Consider the following 17824-nt stretch of genomic DNA (forward strand, 5'->3'; position numbering starts at 1 on the left):
CCTTTTCTCAGGCAACTCCACTTCATCCTGCAGTGCTCAGACTTCCTATCACACAAGGTTCATCATCTTATTTGTTTTCTCTTTGCCCCCAGAACATATGCTCCATGAGAACAGGGATCTTTATTTTGTCTCATGACGTCAGGCACACAGTAGGTGCTCAGTATTGAATGTTGAATAAATAGAATTCGCCCAGATGAATGTGTTGAGACCTAGAGGATATTGTAGAAGAACCAACTGGGACTTTCCCAGATGAGGAAGCCCAGCAGGACGCACACAAATCCATCCAAGGCACGTCATGACCAGAGCATGGAAAGGCAGTGACGAAAAGCAATGGAAGAGAAAGTGCAACATACAAACAGTTACAAAGATAACAGAGCAGCAGACTTCTCGGTCAGGATGTCACAAGCTTGAAGACAATGGCATGAAATCTTCAACATACTAAAAGAAAAAAAAGCTAAAAAAGCTGTCAACCTGGATTGTATATGCAGTGAACTATCCTTCCCAACCTGAATTAAATTGAAATAGAACACTTTCGGAGCAAGAAAAGCTGAGTGAATTCATCGCCAGCAGGTCTGCATGGGAGCATACAGTAAGTTCTTCAGATGAGGAAAATGCTAGCAGATGCAAACTTAGATCTATAAAAGCAGGGAAGCGTGCTGTCACTGGCAAACGTGGGTAAATATAATATCTATTTTGTTTCAAATTTCTTTTCTAAATCATTGCTCACTGAAAGCATAACAAGGTATTACAGGGTACAGAATGCAGACCATCTGTAGAAGTAAACACATAGCAGCAGTAGGGTGCAAAGGGCAGGAGGGAGAGAGGCAATAAGTGTCTCAGATTCCAGTGTTTACGTGAAGTGGTATCATATTTGAAGGCACTTGTAAGTTAAAGAGGTACACTGAACTAGAGCAACTACGGAGGTACAGCCAAGAAGTCAACAGAGGTAAAACAATAACTTTTAGTCTAAAGACGGCAGGTAAAGATAGGAAAGGTAACAGAGGAGAGACGGGACAAATGGAAAAAGAGTGGCAAGACCAGATTTAAATCCAGCAATAATCATCACAAATATCAGTAGTCTAGACACTTGCTAAATTGAAAGGCTGTGATTGTCCAGTTGGATTAAAAAGCCCCCAGTGTATGCGGTCTACAAGAAACAGACTTCAAATTTAAGACTTGGGTTGGAAGCAAAAGGATCAAGAAAGAGCTAACATATGAACACTAAACAGATGAGGGCCAGAGTGGCTGGGCCAAGACAAAGTGGACTTTATAACAAGAGATGTTACCAGGGAGGGTGCTTGTGCCTAATAACAGAGATTCCAAATACATGAAGCAAAAGTTCACAGACATAAAGGGGACATAGGCAAATTCACTTGCAAACTTTTAAGAACAAGTAGGGAGAAGATCAGTAAGGGTAGGAGAGACTAGCTGCCCATCACGAACTTGACCTGGCTTGCACTTGCAGGGTGCCCGGCACAGTAGGCAGATGTTCTTTTGAAGTGCATGGGGAACACTTACCAAAGCAGACATAGAACAAACCTCTACAAATTTAAAAGGATTAAAACCATATGGACTGGATTTTCTAACAGAATTAAATTAGAACTTAATAACAAAAAATACCCAGAAAGTCTCCAAGTATTTGAAAATTAGCTAACAGGCATCTGTAATCCATGGGTCAAAGGGGGAAAAAAAAATCACAATGGAAATTATAAAAATATATTGAACCGCATGAAAATGAAAACAACATTAAAATGTATGGGATGTTTATATTAGAAAGGAAAGGCCCCAAAGCAGTAATCTAATCTTCCCCTGAAGAAGCTAGAAAAAGGACAATTAAACCTAAAATAAGCAGGAGGAAGAAAACAATAAAGAACAGAAGTCGATTACACAGAAAACAGGCAAACAATAGGGAAAAATCAAAGACCGAAAGGTGGTTCTTTGAAATGATCCATAAAATTGATAAGCCTCTAGGTAGGTATCAACAGAAAAGAAGAAACAAACGACCAATATCATGAATGAGAGGGGCCATCACTACAAATCCTACAGACGTTAAAAAATTATTATTAATAGAGTACATTGTGAACAACTTGCTCAGCAAAGTACGAGCAAGTCAGATCAGCAATACATTAAGACCTACACCATGACCACAGGAGGCTTATCTCAGGAACAGAAGGGTAGTTCAACCACTCAAAGCCAATCGTGTAGTTCTCTGTGTCACCCTTACCAGAACAAAGGGGAAGAGCCTTATGGTAATTTCATTAGATGAAGAAAAGAACATTTGACAAAATTCAACATGCCCTCATGATAGTAACTCAGGAATGAGGAGTGAACTTCCTCAACCTGATAACTGCACATATGAAAACCCAGAGGAGACATGGTCCTTCATGGTGAGAGAGGACACTTCCCCCCCAAGATGAGAAACAAGACCAGGAGTTCATTCTTACCTCCTAGTTCACACTGTGCTTTACCCACACAATAAGGGGAGAAAAAGAAATGAAAGGCATAGAGATTAGACAGGAACAGGCAAAATGGTCTTTATTTGCAGATGTGACAACCGTGTACATAGAAAATGCTTTGTAACATACCAAAAAGCTACCAGAACAAATGAGTTTAGAAAGGTCACAGGATACAAGATCAATATACAAAATCAATGAGATGTCTATATGTTACCACACTGGAACAACTGGGAAGTTAAATTTAAAAATCACACAATAGCAGTAAAATGATGAGATACTTAGGATAAACAAAGTGTGTTGAGAACTGTAATGCAATTGAGGTCTGGATACAGAGAACACCATATTCACAGGCTGGCGGCCTCAATATGGTCACGATGTGGGCTTAACTGTCCCTCTCACCCAAATTCATGTCGGAGCCCTGACCCCCCATGTTGATTGTATTTGGGGGTGACTAAGTTCACGTGAAGTGATGAGACGGGTCCTCATCTAACAGGACTGGTGTCCTCATAACAGGCAGGGCTGTCTTTCCATGCACACAAAGGGAACTGTCCGCGAGCCAGGAAGAGGCTGGCAACCAGCTCTACTTCTGGCTTCCAAAACTGAGAAAATGGTTTTCTGTTGTTCAAGCACCACAGTCCGTGGTGGTGTTATGGCAGCCCGAACAGACTAAGTCCCCAGACTGATCTATAGATTCAGTGCAGTTCCAATTGAAATCTCAGCCGACTTTTTTGGGGTACTTTTACAAGATGATTCCAAAACTTATGTGGAAATGCAAGCAAACAGTGAAAAACAATTTTGAAGAAGTAGAAACTACCTAGGACGAAAGGGGCTCATTTGTACTTTAAAGCTGCAGTGACCCAGATGTGGGGTGTTGGGGTGAGGACAGCGCTAAGGCAGCTATGCAGAGGGGAACATCCAGAAATAGACCGAGAGAACTACAGCCAGGGGATTCAGCATTATGTGATGGGGACAAAAAAGCCTTCAACAAACGATGTTGGAACAACAGGGTGAACACATGGGGGGAAATGGTCCTCAGCCTCCCTCACACCACACACACGAGTTCACTGCAATGGGTTACAAATCTAAACAAAAGCTAAAACTAAAACTAAAACTCTGTCTAGAAAACAGAGGAGAATAAGATTGGGACCTTGGAATGGGCAAATATTTCTCAGAACACAAAAAGTCATGACCTATAGAAGAAAAAGTTAACTGAACTTTACTAAAAATAAAACTTCTGCTGGTCAAATAACAGGCAATAAAGTGCAAAAATACATGTAACAGACAAAGGATCTGTACCCCAAATATGTAACGCATTCCTACAAAGAAAAAAAAGGCCATCCAATAAAAAGTGGGCAGAAGACTTGAACAGATAGAGGACTAACTAGTCAGCACATGGGAAGGCGCTCGGCGAACTCAGCCGTCAGGGACACGCACAGTAAGCCGGAAGGGAGGTGCCAGCACTTACCCACCTGAGCAGCTAACACGAAGAATGACGCCGCCAGATGCTGGCAAAGATGCGGACGAGCCGGACGCTCACACGCTGCCGGCGCACACGGACACCGTTACCAGCACCTTGGGAAAAACCTCGGCGGTTGTGAGGCTGAGTGTACAGCACCAGCATGACTCATGACTCTACTTCCAGACGTTGGCTCAAGGGAAATGAGAATAACGTCCATGAAGAACTGTTCCAGCAATGTTCGTAGCAGCTTGATTTACAGTAAGTAGAAACTGGACACACACTGGACGTCCGCCGAGAGGAGGACGGACAGCTTGTGCTGCGTGTGCAGCGGACTACTCCCCAGCGACGCAGGAGGACCTCTGGCACACGCAGCCACGTGGACGCCCGAGGCATCTGCTGAACCAGGACAGGCACAAAGGAGCACATTACCTGTGTTTCGATAAACACGAGGGTAAGACTAACAGCCCGTGCTGACAAAGCCCCAGTGATGGTTGCCTCGCGGGGTTGGACAGTGTGGGAGGACAGAAGGTGCAGCCTCCTGGGGTCTGGGAACGCGGTGTACCGGGGCTTGGTGCTTACACCTGGCACATTTACGAACACTCATCCCACTGTTTGCCGGGGCCAGTGAACTCCAGTGGGTGCAACTGCTGCGTCAGTTAAACCCCCAGAGACCTGATCGCCGACAGCATGTCTCGAGTCTCAGACGTCCACTGCCACGTGCTGCTGAGGACGCAGAGGTGAGGCTGCGTCCGAGGCGGGGGAGGCTGGTACAAGCACTTTGGCCGACCGGCCGTCAGTGTCTACTCAAGTTCTTGTGGGACCCAGCAGCTCCACTCAGTGGGTGTCCAGCAGGTCACATGGGAGCACGTACGGCAGCTTCATCTGCAAACAGGCCAACCCCCCCAGTGTAGCCAGGACCCATCGTCGTGCTCCTCTCACCCTGCGGCTGCCCCACGGTGAGCAGCTCTCACCACGGATGTGCTCACCAGAATACACCAGGAGGGCCCTGAGGGCAGGGGTGGTGTGTGTGACTACACATGTGTGCATACATGCAGGTGTCTTCACGGCTTTGGGAAGGAAAAGGGAAGGCGGCACAGGTGACAGAGTGAGGCCAAGAGGCCAGGGTGGCACAGCTGGAGGGCATGGTGGGAAGGAGCCAGTGCCTCCCTGCATCTACCCTGTGCTCCGAGCGGGAGCTCAGCCACGTGTGCGCCAGGCGCTCCCTGGCAGCAGGAGGCCAATATGCGCTGGCGCCCAGCCGGTGCTGGAGCAGGACTATGGGATGGGGCACATGTGCGGACCCCAAGACCCACCCTGCTGTGTGGCCACGGACTGGGGGGCACTCGGGGGCCTGGGGTGAGCAGACACAAGTGAGGGCGTTAGAATGTACAGCAGCTTTCACCTCACACGGACATAAGAAATAGAAAACCCTTTTATTAACAGGGTTTACATTTACAGTTTATTAGCTAGTCAACATCAACATGCAAAAATAAGCACTAAGTACAACCCTCTACGGCATGGTTTCGTGTAAACTACGATGGTTTATCGGATTGGAAAAGTCGGTGGTTACTTGGACTGAACTACTAGTTTCTGTAACGAACGGCATTAGATCTACAGTTACGGAGCCATCGGCAAGGCCTCTGCAGAACTCGGTCCAGTGGATTTCCACGTGAATACATTCTCAAGCAGGAAATAAGGCGGCACGAAGGACGTGACATTGAACCTAGCACACCCTAAGCCCGGCCTGCGGCGGCGCACGCAGGTGCAGCGCACAGGTGCAGCCCGCCGCGGCGCAGGTGCAGCCCCGGGGCCAGCCGACCACGGCTGCCGGGGCAGGGCGGGGCGGGGCGGGAGGAGGCGGGGTCGGGGGCGCGGGAAATAACCGACTCCTGTTTCCGAAGCGGCCGAAGCTCCCTCGGGGGCGGCGGGAAGGTCTCTCTGAAAGGGGAAGGCGTCAGGTAGCTCACGCGCGCTCCGGAGTCCTACCAGCAGAAAGGCTGTCCCCAAGCACAGACGTGCGGACCCGACTCCTCCCTTCCTCGGAGTCCCCATCGTCGCTCACTGATCTTTGGTCGCAAGAAACAGAAACGCAGGCGGGCGGGGGCGCGGCGGCCCGGCCTACATGATGTAAACCTTCTCGGCTTGGGAGAAGTGGAACACTTCTTTGGTCCTCGGGCAGACGACTTTGTCATCTTGACGGATAGACAGGAGAGACTGAAAAACAACGGGGCCAGCGCGTGAGCGTGCCCACACGCACGCCGAACCTCTCCGGGGCGCAACCCCACCCACCGCTGCGGGAGGACTCGCTTCCGTCCTGCACGCTGCCTCCTGGAGGCCCGCCTGCCCGCCCACCCTGACCCTGCGGCTTCTCGACCGCCAGCCCGCTCTCCAGGGACAGCGCGGGGCCGAGCTGCCCGCACCCCGCACCCGGCGCCCCCAACCAGGGACCGCGCCCGGGGACCACACCCGGCACCCTGAGCCCCAGACAGCACCAGGGACCCCTCCCAGCCGCCCTCCCTTCCCGCCCCCGCGGTCCCCGCCCCTTCAACACGTGGCCCCTGTGGCCGCTCACGTTGTAGCCGTAGACGTAGCCGTTGGGCAGCATCATGGGCGGGTTGTTCTCGTTCATCACGTCGCCCGAGATCTTGCAGACCAGGCGGGAGTTGGCGCAGTGCGCCATGGGCAGGGGCTGCGCCAGCTTGTTCAGGGAACGGCTGCACACGGGGCAGTCGGGGCTCTTGGAGCTGCCGTCCTCCTTGTAGCACTGTCTGTGCTCTGGTTAAGGAAGGGTGGTGGGGTGGGGTGGGGCACACCGGGCATGCTGAAGCCATCCAGTCCGCCAGGCAGAAATTGAGCCTGGAGTTCTCTTTCAAGGCAGAGCAAACACTGCACCCAGCAGGAAAATGGCCTGAGGCCAGCGCCCCTCCCAGCCCAGGGACTCCACTGTCCCACGCCCCTATGCCCCTGCCACGTTCTTAAGCACCCGAACCCACAGGGAATAGGCACGATCCTCAGAGCGGGTCCCATCACGGATGGCCACTAAAGCCAACAGCCCAGGGTCCCCAGGGGCCCACATGCCGCACTCAAGAGGGATCCTCGGGCACAGGGGTCACAACCCTGCAGCTCTCTGGCAGCAGGGGAATGGCCGCTATGCCACACACATTTTCAAAGACAAGACCAGACACTGGGCCAGGGGCAGCCAGGGCTCAGACCAACAGAAGCTCGAGGGGATCCTCGGGAATCCCCCCGAGAAACTCTCAAATGCCGCCCACTCCCAGCTGCCAGAAGGTATGCCAACACCGACCTTCTGACCAGCGAGCAGTGTGCCGGGCAGCGTTTGGGAATGAGTGAACACTCCGTGAGGCCGCATGCCAAGGTTTCCACAGACCAAGGGAAGAGGCTCAGCCCCACACGGCACCGCCACCACCCCGACTGCCTGAAACGGCAAACCCACAACACAAGCAAAGAGCACAGGTCTCATGTCGGGAGGGGTGCAGCACCTGCTTGCTGGCTAGAGGACAGAAGACCCCACACACCCCAGGCTGAGGAGGGCTGGGCACACGGGCACCCTTGCCCGCCAGAAGGATACGGTGTCTTTATCGCCGAGAGGCCGGCCTGCAGCGTCAGGGTGAACACAGAGTTGTTCCCCAGCTGGTGCAGCCGGTAGTTGTCGTACCGGAACTGCTGGATCAGCATCCGCCACCGGGCCGGGTCCAGCAGGTCCTGGAAGAGACAGGGCAGAGCAATGCTGGGGATACTCCAGGGGCACAGTCGAAAAAAGACAGCAGCAAACAACGAACCCTTTCCACGCAGGCAAAAGGCAACAGAAGGCCCGGCGCCCACAAACCCGCGCCTGCCGGCCGAAGAGCAGTGTGTGGCGCCCACAGCCTGGACTCCCACCTCCACGTAAGGACCGCCCCGACGTGGTCTGCGCGGACACGGACGCTAAAGGGTGGGGGTCCTGTGGCCTCATGGCAGGAAGGGGCGCAGTGGGCCAAAGGACAGCACTGAAGTCTCGGGGCGGGGGGGGGGGGGAGTCTCACTGCAGAAAGTAACTTTCCTGGGCCAGGAGCCACCCGCCTCCTCGCGGCTGGAGAATCGCAGAACAGAACATCAGGCCTGGTTAATGTGTGTGCCCAGAGCTTCCCAGGTTCCCAGTGAACAAGAGCAGGGAGCGGAGGGACACACCAGCAAGAGTGGAACTCGGCACGTCAAGCACTGGGGTCAGGGCCCCACGATGAGGGAGGAGACAGCAGGGGCTCCGTGGGCAGACATCACGCTTAACTCTGACGTTACAAAAACATGTCTTTAATGCCATTTTTATCGAAGCACAGTCCACAGAGGACCAACCCCAGAGTCCAGAGGCTCCACACTCCCCCTCTCCCCGAGACCCTTGGCCTTGGACCTCTGGTGCAGCCACCTCTCCCTGATCAGAGCATGTTGTCCTGCTTTTTGTGTGACCCACTGGGACACACCCGTGACTTCCTGTCCCCTCAGCACGGCAGGGAGTGGCCCTGCCGCAGCACTGCCCTTCCGGGTCCTGTGCCCCCCTGGGCCATCCCCTCTGTGTGCGCCCTGGTCTTCCTCTGGTGTGCCGTCCGTGTCCACAGTTCCGAGGCCGTGCGTCGGGGGGTTGTGCCTGTCCCCCGCTGGTCTTGGCTCCACAATGGCTGCATGGCTTCTCTTCATGCTGCTTCGGTGCCTCCGAGGGTCAGCCCTCCGCCCTCAGGCAGAGACGGCAGCACTGGCCTCACTCTCCCTGAGCGGGACACCTCACTCTCCAGGGCAGGCCCTCTCTGCACTTCTCACAAACCTTCTCCAGAGCAAGGAAGAGAGATCGAAGAGACTGTCAGTTAAACTCTGAGTTCAGTCTCACTCCTGCAAGATCTCTGCAACCTGAGGGTTGATTACGGGACGTTCCCGCCACCACAGAGCTGCGTGAGTCCAGTCACGGGGAGAGGCTTCCAGCTGCCATGCAGACGGCCTACGGCCGAGCACTCCAGCCAGCGGGGGCTGTGTCTGCCCGGGGGGCTCTGCGGTGCCCCTGGGCAGGTGCTGGCGGCCCACAAAACCGTATGGGGCAGGTGGGGCCTCGGACAAGGCCGCCATCAAGGCTCAGGGAATGAGACTGGTTCAGCCCACAGGGAAGGCAGTTTACTTCACTCCTTCTGGGGACAGGCTGGCAGCCGGGGGAGAACACTGCAGTTGAGCGTGTGTCCCCCACTGTTGACGGTGTCAGCAGGTGGCCCTCCAGGCCCACGGGCTCCTGAGGGTGGCGTCTTCAGGTACTAGCCTCCTCGTCAGAACATACAGGAGGAAGAGCCGCCCCCAACCTTGCCAGTGCCCTGACCTTGGGCTTCCCGACTCGAGACTGCAGGATTCGGTCACAGCGGCCCAGACAGACCAAGACAGAAAACTGAGGGAGGAACTGAGCAACAAACACCTAAGCGTGGCCGTGGCTGGGAGAACCCCCGTCTCCACGGAGAGCGGCTACAGGGTCACAGGCGGCAGAGAGCTTGGCGGCATCCAGGGAAGGCAGTGCTTGGGTGCGAGGGCGCTGGACAGGGCACTGAAGTGCCTCTGGCCAAAGTGCTGAAGGTGCACCTGGCTTCTCTGGAAGCGTTTACGGTAAAATGTGTGAACAGAAAATGACTTAGGGCCAGAACTGCTCATCTAAAGAAAGCAGAACCTGACGATTTGGAAACTTCTGTTGCGAAAAATGAGAAAGCTGCTGCAGAGAGAACACGAAGGTGTAGCCAAGCGAGCTTTTCTAAGGACACCAGTGTGGGGTGACCGAGGGTTGATGGCCAAGGGGCCCCCAAGGGGGAGGAGCCAGAAGGACTGGGGGAAGACTGTCCGAATTCCTAGGTTTCCTAGGACGGCACTGCGAGCGGTTCGGCTGCGAACACGTGACATTTCTCAAGAGCAGGGAAGACCCCAAAGGCGGATCAGAGATGGCCAGGGCTGCCCCGAGGTTTCCAGAGGGGGGCGCCACCTGGTCTCAAGAGGCCGGACATGCTGCTCTGGCAATGCCGAGCAGGCTGGCTCGTGATGCTGCGTGACCGTGCCTGCCCACGCCCCACGTGGACCCCAAAGGCCAAGGGGAGCAGGGGAGAGACGACGGAGGTCAGGCAGAACACTGGCAGTGAGCGACAACGGGGAGGGCGACAGGTGAGGCACTCAGAGCTGAAGCGCCTCCTAGGCTGAAACCCCTCGTACGCAGTTCTGACCCAAACTTCTCACTGGCAGCGCGGGAGCAAGACGGCGAAAGCCTGCATGGTGTGCTCGTCGTCACACACCCAGGCCCTCCCCAGCCCCGAGGGCCCACAGGCACGCTTACCTTGTAGGGCGAGATGTGTGTGTCTGGTGGGAAGGCCAGCATACCCATGACCTGGCGGACCTCATCCAGCTGGCTCCCTTCAGCCTGACTGAAGTGCTTTCTTGCATGTCTAGAAAACATTTTGGGTCATCTGAGCTTGCCTTTTCACCTTTAAGAATCTGTGCTCGGCATAAGCCAGAGCCTCAGTACCAAGTAAGCCCCACCTCGTGTGACCTGGGCCGGGGTCTGGCACTGCTCAGCTCAGCGAAGGCCCCCCTCCTCAAGGAACAGGAAGGGGGACGAGGCTCAAGGAACCGAGCACAGAATCCCATTCTGAAAACACCCAGAGGCAGTGACCCAACTGAAAATAGCACCTGCCCAAGTCCTTCCAAGTGACCCTGGAGTCCGTGAACCCAAACCCCAACGACACAGGCTGGGAGGACCCCAAGACAGTCCAGGTCTCCCAGTGCTGCAATGAGTCCCCATCCAACTCTCAGAGACACAGAGCCCACCCCCTACCCCGAAGGAGCAGCCTCCTGGGGAGCACAGATCGGGATCAAGCTGGGCCTTCCTGCACGGCCTGCACCTGGGGGAACCCATGCTCCCATACCTGCATACCAGCCTCCTTCCCAGAGGCTCCCTCTGCCCACCCCAGGGCCAGCACCGTTCCAGGGTGGGTGGACACAGCCGTAGAACCAGGGGCCCTGAGCCCACATGGGAAGTCAGCCTCATGCTGTCTGGACAGAACGGAGCCCGGGTGCCAGGCATCAGCATTCTGCTGGTCACGGGCAGGGCCCAGCCGGTCTGGGCAGACCGCTGGACAGTCCACACTTCACCCCCCAGAGCCCAAGAGGCCTGCCCACGAAGTCAGGAAGGCCGTCTGTCCCCTCTCCACGTACCTCACGGCATCTAGCCTCTTGTTCTGCCGGATGAGCTCAATGAACTCCTGAATCCTGAGGCTGAACTCCAGGCAGCTCTGGGGGGAAAGACAAGACAGGCTTGGGGAAGGTCGCCACCGTCACGCCACAGGCTGACCCTGCCAGACCAGTGTCCGCCAAGGAAGCTGAGAGCCCCCGGGGAGGTGGGTCTGACACCCAAACTGTAATCTCAGCCTGCAGTCAGCGCCTCCCCGGCTCTGACGGCACATGGGCCCAGCGCTCCTGGAGCAGCAGGAGCAGTGCTGCACGCGGGGGCCGCCAGCCCTGAGCGCGTACCCAGGGGCCCGGCTTGGGCATGGCGGGACCAGCAAGCACAGGCGCGGGTGGGCTGCCAGGCTTCCCCGCCACGGGCCGTCAGCAGTTCGGGGGGCGTGAGACATGACTTCCCATGTGAAGCAAGTGGGCCCCAGAAGACAAGCTCCCACCCCTTTACAAGGACAAAGCAGATCGCTGGATCCCGTTTCATGGTCATGAAGTCGTAAAAGCTTGGGGACGTGCCCTCAGAGCCTCTTCCTCTAACTGCGTTTCGCAGCCTCAGACACCTTCAGGACGCCGTGTGGCATGTTCGGCCCCGACCTGCTCTGGGAGGAGGCGGCCAGCCCCGGCTTGAGGCCCTGACACCGGGTGGGGGAGGAGAGGCTGCGGGACGGTGGCGCCTCAGAGAGGAGCGTGAGCAGGAGCAGCGCGCACGGAGCCAGTGAGAGAGCCCAGGTCCCTGCGCAGGGGTGCTGGGTGAGGACTCTCAGGGTGGGGCTGAGGTGGGGACAGTCCATGGGACACCTGGGGAGAACGTTCCAGGCAGAGGAAGAGCCAGCTCAAAGGCCCTGGGGAGGGCGGATGGGGGACCAGGAGGGGCACAGAGCTGGTGAGAGCCGTCAGAGCAGAAGGGGGAAGCCGCAGGGTTTGCGGAGGGCGCGAGGGCGCAAGAGGTCTGGGACAGCGGCTAGAGGAGGCCCTGCTATGCCAGGCGGCTGCGTGTCTGGCAGGCATCTGTTCCAGCACTCCGCGTGCGGTTCTGAGGGGTGCTGGCCAAGTGCGCCAGCGGGGTCATTCATATGCAAGCCCAGAGCTAACTCTGCCATCTTAGCAATGTCAGTCCCATGTGGGTTCAGACCCTTGGGCTGGGGATGGAGGAAGGCAGGCAAAATTAACTTTGGTAACCTAAGACGGAAAACTGGATTATTTTACAAAGATGATCATTTAAACTCTAATATCTTCAACATGGTTTCAGAAAACAGTATTTCCAACCAGAAACCGAATACGTGGGATTACTAGAACAAGAGCAAAATCTCTGCACCCTCCACTCACACGCCTCCCACAGCACCGGGATCGTGAGATGACGGGGACAGACAGTCTACGAGGCAGTCCGTCAGTCAGTCCCAAACGTCTAACCCTCACACTCCAGTTTACCAACCATGTGCATGGTTCCTAGCCAAGCCTCCAAGCGTGCGCGCTGGCACCCTGATGAAGCGTCTCAGGCAGGCCCCTGGGAGGGCGCCCTCCACCAAGCCCCCAGCCTTGCTCCACGGACACGAGGGTGCCACACTGACTGGCGTGACCTACCTTGGGGCCCAGCAGGCAGTCAGAGGCAAAGGTGCAGAGAGCCACTGACCTGGTGCCCAACACGTCCACATACAGGTGCTCAGAGCAAGGTGAGTTTCCCTGCCCCAGCCCCCTCCACCCCTGCCCTCTGCACCAAGGTGGCAGTCTGTCCTGACCCCCAACGGGATGGAGCCGATGCCATGTGCCCAGCGGCAGCACAAACCAGCACACAGAAAGGAGGTCCCAGCCCCACGGATGAGTTCCCTTCCAAGGCCAGACCAGCAGAGGCTGAGGGGCAGAGGCCAGCGGGGACATGCCCTGCCTGCCTCCCCAGGGCACCTGATGATCACCGCTTCTGTGCTCAGGGGAGGGAGCCACCAGGTGGGCATTCCAGACAAACAATGTCATGGTTAACTCCCCACGACTGACATGTTAAAACATGCTGTTACTGTGATGGCTCTGCTCTAACTAGTTACCTGCTGAACAGTCTGCTAACAGACAAAGACACGTGTACTCAGACTCAGACGTGAAATACCCCGATTCCAGGTGATCACACCACGCACGGAGGACTGAGTACATCCTTCCCGTGCTGGCTGGGGCGGGCCTGGTGCGCTCACGTCTGTGACGCCGTCCAGCCTTCCAGACACGCAGCACACGTGTTCTTCCTCCAACTGTCCTTAAGTGTCTGGAGACGGGAGTCAACTCAACAGATACGCACCCATCGTCTCAGAAGTACTTGCCAGCTACGTGAAACTTGGATCCCAAAGTTTCTTTTCTTGCCTAGAGTCTCACGACTGATGCGAGAGGTCCACGGTCGTCGGGCATGGGCCCCACCCCCCCCGGCGGCTGTCCCCTCCCTGGCCTGCGTGTGTGAGCTCATGCACGTATGCACACACGTGCACGCTGTCTGGGCGCTCTGGGGCCCTACTCTGTTCAGTTGACATTTTATAACAAGCACGTTTTCATGTCATTAGCTGGTCTTCCCAACGCATTTTGGGATGGCTATTTATGCTCTCTCCAGTTAAACGGCCAGGTGACGGGAGTCTGCCATCCATGGATCCGGCCACCCGCCCTCCCGCTCCCACAGCGGCTGCAAGGCCCCGCCTGGACCCGGCTGTGCGGCTGTGCCCTCGCCAAGCAGCAGTGTTGTCTGCAGGTAGCAGGGCTTGCGGAAACCACCTGTCAGGACGGGAAGCCTACTTTCCTTGTGACCTGGTTCCCACCGGGCAGCACAGCTGTGGGGGCTGGAGCAGGAGAGCAGGTGAGTGTTACATACCAATTCTGGCTTTCCTTTTATGGTTTCCATACCAAGATCCTCACTCTCTTTAGGGGAGCCACTGGCCACTCTACTTTTCCGTCCCGTCTTCGCGTCGTGCTCGCTTTGGCGGCCCTGAGTGGCAGAGAGCGTCACCCTTGGCTGGTGACTATGTGCACACGACAAGCTCAACCGGGGAGAGGTTAAAGGCGCTCGGTTTAGAAAACAGAAAACAAACAGTTTTTCTAACGGAGGCAGGGGAAGGTTAATAGAAGTTAAACATTTCTGCAAGCCCCAGGTGATAACACCTCTCGGTAAGCATGTTTGGATTCTGCAGGTTCTGATGAAGCATCTGTTCTGTAAGCTGCTCGTGGGTCTCAGGAACAGCCGTACTGGAGAGGACCCCAGCCCAGAACTCCACACCGCTGCAGGCGGACAGCGCTTCGGGACTGGGCTTCCCTGCATCGGTGACGGAGGGGTCGGGGGCGGGACGGACCCAGCCGCGGCTAACGAGCTGAGCACACGCAGGCGGTTGGCACCTCGCTCCTTCAGAACCCCATGCTCACAACACTTGTCCAAACCATAATGCGGAAGGGGGTGCCCTTTTTAGGGATTTTACCTAAAACCCAAACACCACGACCAAAAAATAACCCCAAACCCAACAACCCTCCCCAACCAGAAGCACAGAACTCTGAACCAACAGGTGCAGGCGCGTTGGTTCCGGCAGGTGCTCGCCCCGCCCCCGAGCGCCCCTGCCCCCGCCCCACCACGGGCTCCCGCACACCTTCATCTTGCGCAGCCGCGACTTGTTGTCGTGACACCAGGCCAGGCAGGTGGCCGTCTCGCGCCTCTCCAGGGACTCCTCCACTTCTTTGGCCGTCAGGAACATCTCGATGTTCACTAAGTCCTTAGGGGAAGGAAGTGGTGGGTGCTCAGAGCACTGGACACCGGGACCCCAGCCCCGAGTCCACCGACGCCCCCGGGACTCCCTCCCTGTGCCCCAGCACGCCCCACCTGGCCAGCTCAGCCGGCTCCTCCAGCAACTCCGGGGCCGGGACGAGGGGCAGGCCCGCACCATGGAGGCTGGCGCTGCATTCCAGTACCGTCTCCCAAACCAAAGCCCCCATCCAGAACCTTGCCACCCCCCCAGCCTGACCCCGTTTCACCCCTTCACAATCAGATCTAGGAACCCCAGCAACCCGTACCCTCATTTTGTTTTGTTTTGTTCCCTCTGAAGATGTATTTGAGATTCTGAGAAGGAGCAGTGAGGGCGGGTGGCTGGGGGCTGTCTGTGTCTTTGCCGCACTGTTGGTCTTCTCCCCCCTTTCTCTGATGCCTGTGGGGCCGCGTCTACTGAGGGACCCGGGCTCACGACACCCACACAGCGTCCAGGGCCTGCCAGTCCCCAGCGAACGGCTGGAGCAAGGCCAGCAACGAGGGCCTCCCGGCCACGGAGGCGGGAAAGGATGGTGGACGCCTGCATACCACCAAAGGCGGGGAGAGCCATTGGAAGAAAACAAATTTCAACGGGTCAACGAATGTGTCCCGTCTAGAATGACTAGAGCCGACACGTCACCCAAGATCAGCTTCTCAGCAAACAGAGGGGGAACATCCGACACAAAAATCCCTTGAATTCTCTGCAGGCCAGTGTTCTGCGGCCAGCAGACGAGTGTGGTACGGCCTGCGCGTTCTCGGGACCCTCGGGCGGCCTCACACAGAGCCCCTCGGCCGGCAAAGTGCAGCAGACGGCGGCCTCCTTGCCATGCTGTCTCCACTTCAGTTCCGCCCTGAGCCAACCGAGTCAGGAGCTCAGCACAGAATGTGCACGTCCTGCTCCTTGCAGAAGCGGCGCCTGGAGAAGGGCCGCCGTCCTCCAGCTGAGTGCCGCGTAAGACGGAAGGTCTCGAGTGAGGTACGCACGGCGAATCTATGCACACGGTAAGCAGTGCATTACGGCTAACAGCGCCGAAGCTAACCAGGAGAAACGCTCATCGGCGTGCCATCACGCGACCAAGGGCCAGCACAGGCAGGGGTGTCGCTGTGGACAAGCCACGGCCGGTCAAGGGCAGAAGAGCCCCTGACCTGAAGGGCAAGGGCGTGCTGCCATCAGGGTCGGCCGCCTGCAGATGACCCGTGAGCTCGCCAGGCTCTGTACGGCAGCTCAGCAGCGGGCAGTCTGGGCAGGGCCACGCAAAGGCCGCTCCACCCAAGTCTTCCGGAGCCACCAGACGGATCCCCAACCTCACTTGGCCTGAGACCCCACATCCTGACTGCGGGCCTGTCGGGGCAGCAAGGTCAGACGGGGGACAGACCCAGAGAGACACTGCTCTGCCCTCACATGGGGGTGGGACTCCCCCTGCCTTCCTGGCCCCCAACCCCTCACCCTCCCAACTCGAGCTCTGGCAGTAAGTGCTGGGCACCGCGGCCCCACATCCTCTCAGAGGTCGGCTGTTCTCCGACTTCTTTGGCCATCTCTCTAGCATTTTCTTCTCTTTTCTAGAACCCTCCTGCAGGGAAACGCTGGGTCTCCTAACATCAGGGTCATCTTTCTCTATTTCCCATCTCTGGTTTTCAGTCCGTACGGCCTCAGGATCTGGGTCTCTGCCCTCTCTCTCTTTTCGGCCGATGGTGTCTCGGATGTCCAAGGACCCCGGGGTGTGGGAGTCACACCAGAGCTGTTAAACCGGATGACTGCAGGAGGACTGGAAATCACGCCAATCAGGAGTCACCCCATGTGAGATGCCAGCACCATGATTTCTAATGCAGACGGACACACGAAGACACCACTGGGGACAGGCCTCTCCTCCAGGACCAGGGCTCCGCGTGGGGCACAGAGCCCCCATCTGGGCAGACCTGGTGCACTCTTTCCATGGCGTCTTTTGACAAACAAGTTTTAAATGTGAATGAACCCTGATACATCAGCCTCTTCGCTGGTGTCAGCACCCCACCCCGTCAGGAGCTCTCACCCCACCCCAAGGGCCTGAGGCTCCTCCTATGCTTCCTTCTAGAAGCAACCTTAATTTCCACCCGTAGCTGTGAACCTGGGGGCTCCACACAGAAATCTCGCAGTGCCCCCTTTACAGGATGCCCAAGGTCGCCCCACCGCCATCACTGTGATTCACACATAACAGCTTCCTATGGGCTTCCTGGGTCCCCCATGCCTCCCATACTCTGTTCTTCACGGAGCAACCAGAGTGAGCCTATTAAAGCAATGTTTCCAACTCAACCCCCACCCCACACCCATCTCAGTTGAGGGGAAGCCCCACTCTATGAGTTCCACATGTGCTCAGATCCCACACCCCAGGACAGGGCAGCTCCCAGGCCTGTCCTGGGACCCTCCCCTCCTCTCTGCAAGCCCACCCCAACCAATCTTCTGGAAATCACCAGCCCTCTTGCCCCTTTGCCCTATGCACTCCTGTAAACAATCCCGTTTGACTTCATGCCTCTCTCCCCTTCAAAGCACATGTTCCTCGAGTCTAGGAGCATCTGGCCACACCCTCACAGGGGCAGGAAGGGAGGAGTGCGGGGATGTGTGAGCACCCACAGGACCCCCGCAGATGCATAGGCTGTGCCAGGCAAACACGACGACCGGAGAGCCCGTCAATCAGGTACATGCTGGCCATGCTGGGCAGGGAAGGAAGAGGGTGGGAGGGCAGGGCCGAGGGACCAGTGGGTGCAGAGTGGAGACTGGTGGGCCGGGGAGGTAGACACTGCCCGAAAGCAGCGGGGCAGCCCGAAAGCTAGGGAAAGGTGCACGTGGGTCTGAGAAGCCCTGGTAAGGGGAGTGAGGGCACTGGATGCCCTCGCCACCGCCGGGCAGCCTTCCTTCCAAAGCTCTATGCTGCTGGGCTTGCA

At 56.7% G+C, this 17824-nt stretch overlaps 1 protein-coding gene across 3 annotated transcripts in view; it reads right to left on the reverse strand.

Annotated features, from left to right (window-relative positions):
* Nucleotides 1-5329: 5329 nt before the first annotated feature.
* MAEA (macrophage erythroblast attacher, E3 ubiquitin ligase) overlaps nt 5330-17824 on the reverse strand; it is a 34717-nt gene continuing 22222 nt past the window's right edge. Inside the window, exons 4-11 of one of the 3 annotated variants that reach the window (XR_015725609.1) lie at nt 14754-14876; nt 13991-14104; nt 11134-11210; nt 10256-10364; nt 7505-7638; nt 6488-6683; nt 5978-6129; nt 5330-5853 (exon numbers count right to left, since the gene is read on the reverse strand). Coding sequence is in view for 2 of the 3 variants with exons in the window: in XM_045774755.2 (XP_045630711.1) it covers nt 6034-6129; nt 6488-6683; nt 7505-7638; nt 10256-10364; nt 11134-11210; nt 13991-14104; nt 14754-14876 (849 nt within the window). In the remaining variant the exon portion in view is untranslated. Of the gene's footprint in view, nt 6130-6487; nt 6684-7504; nt 7639-10255; nt 10365-11133; nt 11211-13990; nt 14105-14753; nt 14877-17824 lie in introns of all 3 variants that reach the window. The other 2 variants (XM_045774755.2, XM_045774756.2) reach the window with 2 other exon arrangements.

The sequence above is a fragment of the Ursus americanus genome, chromosome 8 (genome assembly GCF_024610735.1).
Source record: "Ursus americanus isolate L20-20 chromosome 8, mUrsAme1.1.p, whole genome shotgun sequence".
Lineage (NCBI taxonomy): Eukaryota > Metazoa > Chordata > Mammalia > Carnivora > Ursidae > Ursus > Ursus americanus.